The sequence below is a fragment of the Poecilia formosa genome, unplaced genomic scaffold, assembly GCF_000485575.1.
Source record: "Poecilia formosa unplaced genomic scaffold, Poecilia_formosa-5.1.2 Scaffold1242, whole genome shotgun sequence".
Taxonomy (NCBI): Eukaryota; Metazoa; Chordata; class Actinopteri; order Cyprinodontiformes; family Poeciliidae; genus Poecilia; species Poecilia formosa.
The window spans coordinates 1-11,232 of NW_006801181.1; the positions used below are offsets into that span (position 1 = coordinate 1).

The 11,232-nt window shown below is 37.3% G+C and overlaps 2 protein-coding genes across 2 annotated transcripts; one reads left to right on the plus strand and one right to left on the minus strand.

The window, feature by feature from the left end:
• Positions 1-1,792: 1,792 nt before the first annotated feature.
• LOC103132718 (tripartite motif-containing protein 16-like) lies at positions 1,793-3,927 on the plus strand. Its single transcript, XM_007544516.2, has one exon. It carries the CDS (start codon positions 1,828-1,830, stop codon positions 3,490-3,492), a length of 1,665 nt encoding a protein of 554 aa, XP_007544578.1. The 5' UTR covers positions 1,793-1,827; the 3' UTR covers positions 3,493-3,927.
• Positions 3,928-8,546: 4,619 nt separating this feature from the next.
• LOC103132719 (OX-2 membrane glycoprotein-like) lies at positions 8,547-9,081 on the minus strand. The gene is made up of 2 exons (XM_007544517.1): positions 8,721-9,081; positions 8,547-8,647 (listed from the first exon to the last, which is right to left on the minus strand). The coding sequence occupies exons 1-2, from the start codon at positions 9,079-9,081 to the stop codon at positions 8,547-8,549; spliced, it is 462 nt and encodes a 153-aa protein (XP_007544579.1).
• Positions 9,082-11,232: the final 2,151 nt, after the last annotated feature.

Here is an 11,232-nt window from a genome sequence, read left to right on the forward strand (position 1 = left end):
CCGATGTGAATATGAGGGGAAGCTGCACAGAAACAGATTTGTGTTGGTTCAGTGCTCAGGTGTTCCTGTTCAATATGCAGAGAACATTTTAGACGTTGCAGAATAATTCTTCTCTGAACATTGCGGAGCTTTGTGGCCTGAAGCGTTTTAAAAAGTGATGCTCCACATACGTCTATCTGCTCTTGAAAGTCCTGTTTCAATTTCTTGCACATTGTACAAAAAAAATGCTTGTATCGTATACAAAAGATAAAAAATAAACTTCTTAACACATTTATAGTTTCTACTGTTGTTTTATCACATGGGTCTCAAAAGTGTGGAGCCGGGTGGTACATATATGTATGTAAATATATCTGCTAAGGCCCCTGACCACAAGTCAAAAATCATAAAAAAAATTACCAACAAAACAGAAAGCAACTGATGACCCAAAACATTTGGAAATTGCCTGTTTTGCTTTTCATAAATTATCATTCTGAAGTCTTTTTATGTGTTTGATCTTTAAAGCTGCACGGATTTTATATTTTTTGAAATTGCTTAGTGTTGAGTTGGTAAAACGTTTAAGAAATCACAGTAAACCAATTAAGCATTTTTTATTTAAAATTATAGGAGACGATACCACAAGAGATGTGTCAACAAAAATATTTTTATGCACCCTCTGACTTTGCTGTGCAAGACATGACATATGACTTTAAACATGACATTTCAATCTGTAGAGATTCACAGAGAGGGAAACAGCAGTTAGACAATTTTATTGAACCGAGAATTTGGCGCTCGGACACCGGCGGAAGACGTGCGTGCTGGGAACCGCAGCGAGCTTGAATGATCGGCTCGAATGAAGCTCAGGTAGGTCTTCCCCCGGGCCCAGTCACTGGTGGTGGAGCGGAGCTTGGAGAGAGGAGTCTTTAGGGGACCTGGGGGCGTCTGTGAGGCTGGTGGTGGAAACGGGGAGGAGGTGGGTTGAAGCGGGTGGATCTGTGGTCGCTTCGTCTTTTGAAGGAGCTCTTGTCAGGTGATTGGATCGAGGTAGAGAGGTGGTGCGTCCTGATTGGCTGGGGTGAAGGCGTGGTGATAGGTGATGCCGGTCTTGTGTGTTGGCAACTGACATTTGCAATAATCGACACAAGAGGGCGCTGTTATCCTGGTAACAGCGATGAAGAGAAGGTTAAAGTTTCCCCACTGTCAGCCTGATGATGGTTGAGCTTTGAAACTGTGAGCAAGACTGGAGACGAGTCATAAAACATAGAAGCGCTGGTCAGATGTTGAACCTTCAAATAAATGATTCTTCTAAAGCTAAAAGCAGAAAAAAACTTTTGTCAAACATGTTTGGCTGCAGAATATCTGCTGAGCCATGTAAAAGTTTACAGATTTATAAAAATATGCATTATGAGTCACACTAAACTAAACTGATGTAATATTTTTATATTGCTTCATATAAATATGAAGCAACCATGTGTCCTGCTGCTAATATATGGTTAGGAAACAAGTAAAAGGTTTCCTGAGCAATCAAACATTGAGTTTCTTCAGAAGCAGTAATCCTTTTATTTCATTATCTCTGGAAAATTAAATGCTAGAGATCTGAGTTTTGGTGACTTAGTTGTTTTGAAGAGCAAGCTGTTGTGAAGTTGATTAAATTTGAAACCTAATTACTGTAAAAGCACTCTGCTCCTCAGAATCAAAGCCTCAAATCCCTCCCTCTGCTCAACCTCTGGTGAAAGAAGAAGCTGATTGGCTGCAGTCTCTCTGCACTGACACTTGATCCATAGATCAGAGCTGAAAGCAGTTTGTTTTCAGGAAATCCAGCTAAAAGAATCACTGTGACTGAGAAGAGAAATGGAGCAGCAGGCAGTTCAGCTGGACAGAGAAACTTTCTCCTGTTCCATCTGTCTGGATCTACTGAAGGATCCGGTGACTATTCCCTGTGGACACAGCTACTGTATGGACTGTATTAAAGCCCACTGGGATGAAGAGGATCAGAAAAGAGTCCACAGCTGCCCTCAGTGCAGGAAAACCTTCACACAAAGACCTGTTCTGCAGAAGAACACCATGCTAGCAGCTTTAGCAGAGCAGCTGAAGAAGACTGGACTCCAAGTTGCTCCTGCTGACCACTGCTATGCTGGACCTGAAGATGTGGCCTGTGATGTCTGCAGTGGAAGAAAACTGAAAGCCATCAAGTCCTGTTTAGCCTGTCCAGCCTCTTACTGTGAGAAACACCTTCAGCCTCATTATGAAGTGGCTCCTTTAAAGAAACACAAGCTAGTGGAGCCGACCAAGAACCTCCAGGAGAACATCTGCTCTCAGCATGATGAGGTGATGAAGATGTACTGTAGAAAGGATCGGAAATGTATCTGTTATCTCTGCCCAGTGGATTACCACAAAGGCCACGACACAGTATCAGCTGCAGCAGAAAGGACTGAGAGGCAGAAAGAACTGGATGAGAGAAGAGGAAAAATCCAGCAGATGATCAAAGACAAGGACAAAGATGTAAAACTGCTTCAACAGGAGACAGAGGACATCAATGTCTCTGCTGATAAAACAGTGAAGGAGAGTGAGAAGATCTTCACTGAGCTGATCCGTCTCCTCCGGAAAAGAAGTTCTGAGGTGAAGCAGCAGATCAGATCTAAGCAGGAAACTGAAGTGAGTCGAGTCAAAGATGTTCAGGAGAAGCTGGAGCAGGAGATCAGAGAGCTGAAGAGGAAAGACGCTGAGCTGGAGCAGCTCTCAAACATAGAGGATCACATCCAGTTTCTCCTCAACTACCCCTCACTGCCAGCACTCAGAGAGACTGAACACACATCCATCATCAACATCCGTCCTCTGAGACACTTTGAAGACGTGACAGCAGCTGTGTCAGAGCTCAGTGAGAAACTACAAGACATTCTGAAAGACCCATGGACAAACATCGAACTGAGCTTCACTGAGGTGGATGTTCTACTGTCAGAACCAGGACCAAAGAGCAGAGCTGGATTCTTAAAATATTCATGTGAAATAATTCTGGATTCAAATAAAGCAGACACACAGCTGACAAGGACAAACCAACGTCAGTCTAATTCTGGTTATTATATTAATCAGTCTTATTCTAGTGGCTCAGGCAGTTTCACTGGATGTTATCAGTTTCTGAGTAGAGAGAGTCTGCCTGAACGTTGTTACTGGGAGGTGAAGTGGGAAGGACAACAAGTTTATGTAGCTGTTGCATACAAAAACACCAGGAGAGAAGAAAATGAGTATGACAGATCTTGGGCATTAGTGTGTTCCAGCTCATATGAAAATAACTATTTTAAATTTGTTCACGACAAGTTCCAAACCTACATCTCAGGTCCTCATTCCTCCAGAGTCGGAGTGTACCTGGATCACAGAGCAGGTATTCTGTCCTTCTACAGGGTCTCTGAAACCATGACTCTCCTCCACAGAGTCCAGACCAAATTCACTGAACCACTACATGCTGGAGTTTGGGTTAGTAAGGCTGAAGATTTTGCAGTGTTCTATAAACCCCAGTAGATTTTCTCTCTGTTCATCGGGGTTCATTGTTCTGATGTTTAAGTTCTTTTTTTATTTTTTGTTGGTTTAAATGTAGTTTTCTGTTCCAGGAGCCATAGAGAATATCTCTGCTAATGTTTTCTTTCATTCTTACATAATGCAGAAATATTTCTCCACATAGAAATCTAAATTTCTCTGAGATCTAATAGTTTTGCTTTAATATTTGTATTGATGTATTTAGATATTCTGTTTCCTTCACTGTTCTGCAGAACAAATGTTCTAGTTTAAATCAGTTGAGATTGAAGTGAATTGATTATGCTTCTGTTTTCTTTCTTGTGATCCAAAGAAAAAACAGAAACTGCCATCAAGTAAGAACCCATGTCTTTTCTTAAAAATATATTTAGATGCAGATTAGAAAACCAATGTTGGCTGTTCTGTCTCTTTGGCTTTCTTCAATAAAACCACTTGATGACAGAGACATTTCTAAAATTTTCATTCCATTATTATCACTATTATCCATTATTAAATTGTACATTTTGTCCAGTGAAGAAATATTTCCTTTGGAGTGCCATTTGATGCTGGAGAAGAGCAGATGTTTGGTTTCATCTTAATTCATCAAGAACTCTGCTTCCACCTCAGCTGCAGAGAAATTGCAGAAAGAAAGCATTTATTACAGGAACTGATTAGCTAACATGTAACATCAATTCAATTTGTGATTTTAATCAATGGATAATTGCCTTGTGATACTTATTATGATTTTGTTCTAAATGTGTTCAAATATCAAGTCAGATTAAATATTTAATCTTTGTGAAGTTTGACGGTTTATAAAGCTGTGATGTGAAAAGAGGAACTTCAGAAAATAAACTAAGTGAATGTTTAACTCTTCTTTGTAAATGAGGAGACACAAGTTAGGTTTCCTCCTCTGCTCCTTATTCTGCAGGCTGTAAAACTTGATAACCCTCTGTTTTCTTCCTTGTTGCGTAACAACAGGAAAGTTGTTCTAGGGCAACTAATAGAACTGGATTTTAAATTCAAGGGCAAGTTTTAACAAGTCTGTGCAGAAAAATAAAGCAAACATCCTGATCAACATCTAGTTGTAGATATTAGCTCAGTATTATTCAGGTTCTCACCATAAACCTTCAGTGATGGCATAGTTACTTTCAAAAGGTAACTTAAACTGGATTACTGATTACCTCTTGAAAAAGTAATTTTGTTACTTTACTGATTACTTGATTTGCAAAGTGACGAAGTTAGATTACAAGTTACTTTATTAGTTACTTTCAGCAGGTGCTGACAAAATCCTCTGCTACCTCAATATAAAGTTAAATTGAGCTTTGCCAATTCTTATGTAATTGCAAGTTATTTTATAACATCAACAATATATCCCCACTTACAAGGTGGAACTGAAAGGGAGATTGTTTAATGTTCTTTGCATAGCGTCATCTGTTCATTCCTTCAGGCTATGGGAGCGTACGTAACAAAAGGGTAATGGAAAAGATTGGCAACTTTTCCTGAGCAGTTTTAAAACAAAATCAAACAAAAAAGATCAGCAACCATGCACACACGTCATACCAGAGGGCAACATAATAAAAACTTTAGGGAAAGCCATAGAAAATCCTCTGATGCACACTGAGAACATGCAAACTCCACAAAGGAAAAGCCAAAAACACCTTTTCCATTGAAACAGAGCTTACAAAGTTATGAATTTAAAATATGTCAAGAGCACCACATTTTTTTTAATAATAAAAAAAATAGGATATCACCCATGGGCATGTTTCTTTGGATGCATGAATGGCCAGTTTAAATAGTCACAGCAGTACCTTTAGTAGTGGAAACACATGAAACAATATAAATGATTAAACAGTATGTACATTGGAGAAAGGAAGTGGATAAAATTAGGAGAATATAGAATAAATATAAATTTAAAATAAGTCAAGATGTGCAGCTTAAACAGAGTATTACATACTGTAGTAGCCAGCTGGATTTACACATTATAAACAGTATCAACAGATGTAAGGTTTAGTGGATGATGATAATCTGTTTTAGAGGAAGAAGAGGATGAAGGATTTCCTGTAGCATTTTTCATCAGTTCTGTCCTTTTCCAGCTCGTTTTATGACAGTGTTAACATCTCGTCTGCAAAATAAAACAGAAAGTTTTAAATTACACCACTGTGAGCTGCAATTCTGTTTGAAATGTCAAGCTTTAAGTCAACTTAATCTGACTTAAACTCACAAAGTCATGAAGAAACAAACTTTAATGCTTCCATCCAAAATACAGAGGTGTTTGGTGGTGAGTAAGCTTTAGATTCTTATAATAATTTATGTTTTCATAAACTCGGCCACATCAGAATCACTGCCATTAAATCAAATCTGTTCTCAATCTACACAAACTTAGAGAAAATCAAATTAGGCTGTTTGCCAAACAGCAGTTTTTCCTCTCCACCTCAAAACCCATAAACTAAAATATTTTTGAAGATTTATTTTTGAACCACCAATCTAATGTTCAGCTAATTAACTGCTGGTTTTGGGCCACATCCCATAATTTTGTCATTCCAGGGCACCAAATAAAATATGGTGGAGCATGTCCAGATCTGAACAGGATGGCTGCATGGCATGGACCAGACTCTTGTATACATTGCTTTTTTTTTTCTTTTTTTGCATAGATCAACCAGGTAGAAGATCACAAAGACAAAGGTGAAGAAAAAAGGGAATCAAATTACAAAAAGTAAAAAAAAAAACAACTAAAAAAAACAACAACAAAACAACATATTTTACATTGTTGCTGTGACATCATCCCCAATAATTGTATAGAACATTACTTAATCAAAAATCTCTTGGCAGGAGATGTAAAAACTATCATCTTCTGGTTTGCTGAGACAGAAAAGAATTCCCTGAATTTTTTTCTACCCAACCAGATATTTAAGTCATAACAGACTGGAAACAGCATTGTTCTTGAAAAAGTTGTTTTGATACTGTAGATGATGAAGATTTTGTAGATTTGGAGTTGCTGTTTTCTTGATTTTTTTTTTTTTTTTTTTTTTTGCCAGTGGATTGCCGTTTGATTTCATTCTCCTTCTTTATCATGGTCATTTTCACCCTTTAAATAAATAAATGAGTTCAATTCCCATCAGATTTTTTGATCAAATTATTGTATAGGATCAAGAAACAGAATATAAACAGGCTAAAATGAACTTTGAGGAGAAATGCTTTTACTTTCAACATGAGATGGAAGCCATTTTACAAGGGAAAAAAGGAGGTTCCATTATTTTGCAATATAGTCAGTGAACAAATTTGAGCAAAGTCGTTAAATGAAAATATTTCTTACTCAGGTATGTCTTGGTTTAAATTCAGTGGTGCTTTATTCCTCTCAGGATCCCTGAGTGGCAGAAAAACATTTTGATAAAAAGTTTGTAACCTTTGCTAGAAAAATGTTTCAGAATTCTCTCAAGGTCAATTATTACTAATATTTGAAGATTTTAATATCACAAGACTTGAAACAGTGTGATGATGGTAACTACTTTGTATGCTTCTTCTGCATGAGACACAGAAGTCTGAGGATACCAGCAAAAACACAGGCCAAGCCAAAAGTAGCTAGAACTATTGCAGTAATCAGAGGATTCCCTTTGAGAAAAAAAATAAAAACAGGTTGATGATTAAATTTACAGCTGTAGATCTCCACTAGCTTTAAACTGCTTTTGGTTCATTCTTCTTTGCAAAGTACTCAAAGGTCAGATAGATCGGTCTTTACTTTGACTAGGCCATTCTAGCACATTAATATGTATTGCAACTCTGTCTATATGTTTGGGGTCATTGACCAGCATCTAAAAGGTTTCCTTCCAGGGTTATTTAGCTTCAACTTCCCATCAACAGTCACCTGTTTCTTGCCCCCATTAAAGGGGAACATTCCTACAGAGCCACCATTATTCACAGAGGGGATGGTGGAAATTTATTACTGTCAATCAACATTTGTTTCACCTCACAGTGTTTTGAATGTGAGCCACCTTCAAATGTTTTTAACTTCCTCAGCATGAGTTCTGACAAACTCCAAGGCATTTAGATGAAGTCTCCCTATAAGGATTATTCAGTATAAATTATATTTGTAAAGGCTAACAGTTGTCCTGCAAACAGATTCTCCCACCTCAACTGTGGATCTCTGACTTCTCCAGAGTTATCATGGGCCTCTTGACTGCTTCTCTGATAAATTCTCTCCTTTCCTGGACTGTCAGTTTTCAAAATGAAAAATACTCTAATAATCCCAGAGGGAAATTAAATGTTATTTCAACTCCAACTTTACAGCAATAAGCGAACTACATGGGGTTCTGAATACATATCACTAATATTGCTCTGTCTCACCGCTCTGGCAGAGATGGTGTTATAGACACAGAACTTAGTGAGTCATGACATTAATGTCTTCCCCCTGTGGCTGGCACACAGTACATCCCAGTCTCTAGTTTCAAAACGACCCTGCAGGGCTTCTTCAGTTTCTTAACAATTTTCTTCATTACAGGTTGCCTCAGATCAGGAGTTTGTATTCTGAGCAGAGAAAAAGAACATTTCCCAGAGAGGTCTTGATTTGGAGATATATGAATCATTAAACTTTGTATAAAACTAATTATCCAACAACTTGTTTTTCTGGTAGAGCAGCTGACAAACTGTCATAACCGTTAGAAGTGTAGCAGATTGAGGCATGACTAAAATCACAAGACACTGCCACAAACACTTTGGCTGTCGTGTCTGTTTCTTTGAAACAACTGAACTGATGACATCACATGCATTTTGGCAACAGCTAATGATGGGATGTAAGTGGTTGCCAAAATAACAGATGAATTCTCTCCAGTAGATGCTCTAAGAAAGGCAACTACTAATACTGGATTTTATTTACAAGTAACACAGTAAAGGGATCTGAAGCACTAAAGGACATGGCCTAACACTTTTCTTCTTTGATTTCCTTTCATTTCACAAATACTACTTTGTGTTAGTATTTCATAAACAATCTAAATAAAATACTTTGAAGTGAAAGGTTATGCGTATGGTGACAACAGGTGAAGTCAGTAAATTATGTGAACAGTGTGAAATTATGTTACCATGGAAACAGGTCGACCTGTGGCTGAACAGGTCACAACCAACCCTAGAAGAGAGTTTGATCTGCTGACATCAATGAAGGGTCCATACAGCTCTAAAGAGAGAACAAATATCATGATCAACATCTAGTTATAGAAGTTAACACTGTGATACTTTCAGGTTCTCACCATAAACCTTCAGACAGGTTCTTCCTGTCAGAGCTCCATCAGGATAAGTGTTGAACAGACAGAGATAACATCCTGCATCCTGATCTGTAACGTTCCTGATAACTATAGAGTTGTTCTGCAGTCCAGCTTCTGTAAACTGAACTTTATCTTTAAATCCATCATTCACTGTTTCACCATAATACTCGCTGTAGGAACCAATATTCCTCTCTGTTTTCTCCAAGACCTTCTGCCAGGTGACCTGCTGGACGTCTTTAGTTTCCAGCAGCTGACAGCTGAGAGGAGTATCTTCTCCTACTGCTGCTGACACCATCTGCTGGGTTTGGATCACAGCTGCTACAGCTGGATAAAAGAAAATCCTCATTTGGTAAAAGGTTTTTTCTGGATGGCATGTAACAGATATCACTGACATCTCAGGATTCTGCTCTTTGCTGCAGTTCTCTCAGTCGTCTTTCTTTCTAAAATAATCACGTGCTCTCCTGTTTTTCTCTTTTGAGGAGCATCTAAGTGAAACTTCTGTCTCTTCTCACACATTCAGTACAGAGTGAAATGGGATGTCTTTTACTTAAACCTGAGATTTTATCAAAATATAGGCTGGATTATAATAATCTTCTGTGTTAGATTATCTTAAAAGAAAAAAATCAATCAGCAGTCTGTGATGTAATCTGATTACCACAAATGTAAACAAAGCATTTGATCTTAATCTACAATATAATCTGCAGTTATTATCTGGTAAAACAGGGTTGAAAAGAAATTCATGTGCATCAAATGATGTTAATTTAAATAGAAAAAGAAAGAATATGAAATTTCTCCCACTTCTGTAAAGAAACTGCTGAACAAAATACAGAACTGTACAAGACGCCATTGCTCTAAATTCGCGCTAAATAAAACAGTTTCACTTTTCTCTAAAAGAGCATGTGAAACTGCGACATCTAGTGGCCATTTGTCAAAAACACACCAACTGGAAGATATCTGTTTTGTGTAGCTGTTGTCTATAATCTAATCTCATGTATTTCCAGATTTGTTACCGGTGGGACTGCTCTAGAAATGTGGAATAAAAATTTTTATACATTTATCTATAGATGGTATAAGAATACATTGCTTGTACGTGTTCAAAGACAGTTTATGATTTAAATCAAACTTAAAAAGTAATAAGATAAACAATGTTTGGTATGTTTTTTTTATGCACTTAAAAGGTTGCTACCGGCAGCATTTCCTTTTTATGAATTAGAGCCCTATGGGTTTTTTTGTTTGTTTGTTTGTTTCTTTGGCCCCCAAAACTATGATAATTTTACTCTGATCTTAAATTGCTTTATTTTTCATATCTTTATCATGGAATTTATTTTAAAAAATAGTTTATTTTTTTTCTTTTTAATCTCATTTCAAATAAGTCGGAATTTTAAGTTGCTGAAAAGGAAAACAATTGCTGACCTTAATCTTCAAAAGGAGCAGTTTTAAATACAAGAAGATGTATTTAAGCTTATACAATATAATATACAATCTTCACTTTCTCTGCACATCTGCGTCTGCTCTTGCACATGTAGCTGCTGATGCATCAGTGGTTTTGTGGTTCTCACAGTTCAAACCTCCCACCAATTCATAAGAAGACTGGCTATATGTCAGAAGCAACCAAGAAAAAAAGGATCTCTGCTTGGATTGGAAATATTATTTTTGGTAGTTTCTGATTAATGTTAACATCAATAAAAGCACAGTGAAAGTAAGTGAGTTATGTAATATTTTGAGACGTGAATAAAGTCACATTCGCTCCTCTTCAGTTTCCTTTTAATACCAAAGTGTGAAAACCTTCATGTGTTCTTGTTTGTGGTCAGCCATGTTTTTCCTTCTTTACCTTCTCAGATTGTTGCTCAGCCGAATTATTTTTAGCTGTGTAGCTGAATGCAAATGATACGTGACGTTTTCATGTGACCTATGGTGTTTGAGAAGTTAATTCCCGCTTTATGAATATTAACTTTGGTGTAACGTTCAATCACTTGTGTCTTTATATGGTACAAAATGGAAAAGTTACTGAGAGAAGCCCTCCTTTATAAGCTGATTGGACTGAAGTCAGGCCACACTGACATCTGGAAAACCAGACGACTTTCTCCTTCTCTTGTCTTTTTGTCTTCTGAGAGGTAAAGTAACACTTATTTCTTCACCTTGTTTGTAAAAGCTACTTTCTGCTTTCTTCTCTTGTGATAAAATATCATAGTTTTTGTAGATGTAGTTTTAAAATCATACATAAATAGAATTTGTCTCTAATTTTTCTACTTCAAATGAAAATTCAATAAATGTTTTGAATTACCAGCAACATTTATCAGCACCATGCAATAAATACAAGAGTTTGGACTTAAAATTTGGAGGATTTTTCATTTGGGTGCTGTGGCTCTCTATTGTCTTACTAAATTCCCTCAAAATGTTTTTCTTTCCCATCATCAGAGCAGCATGAAGACCCTGCCTGGTCGCCTGTTTCTCTGTTTGCTGTTGCTGGAGTTCGGCCCCTCCAAGCCATTGAACG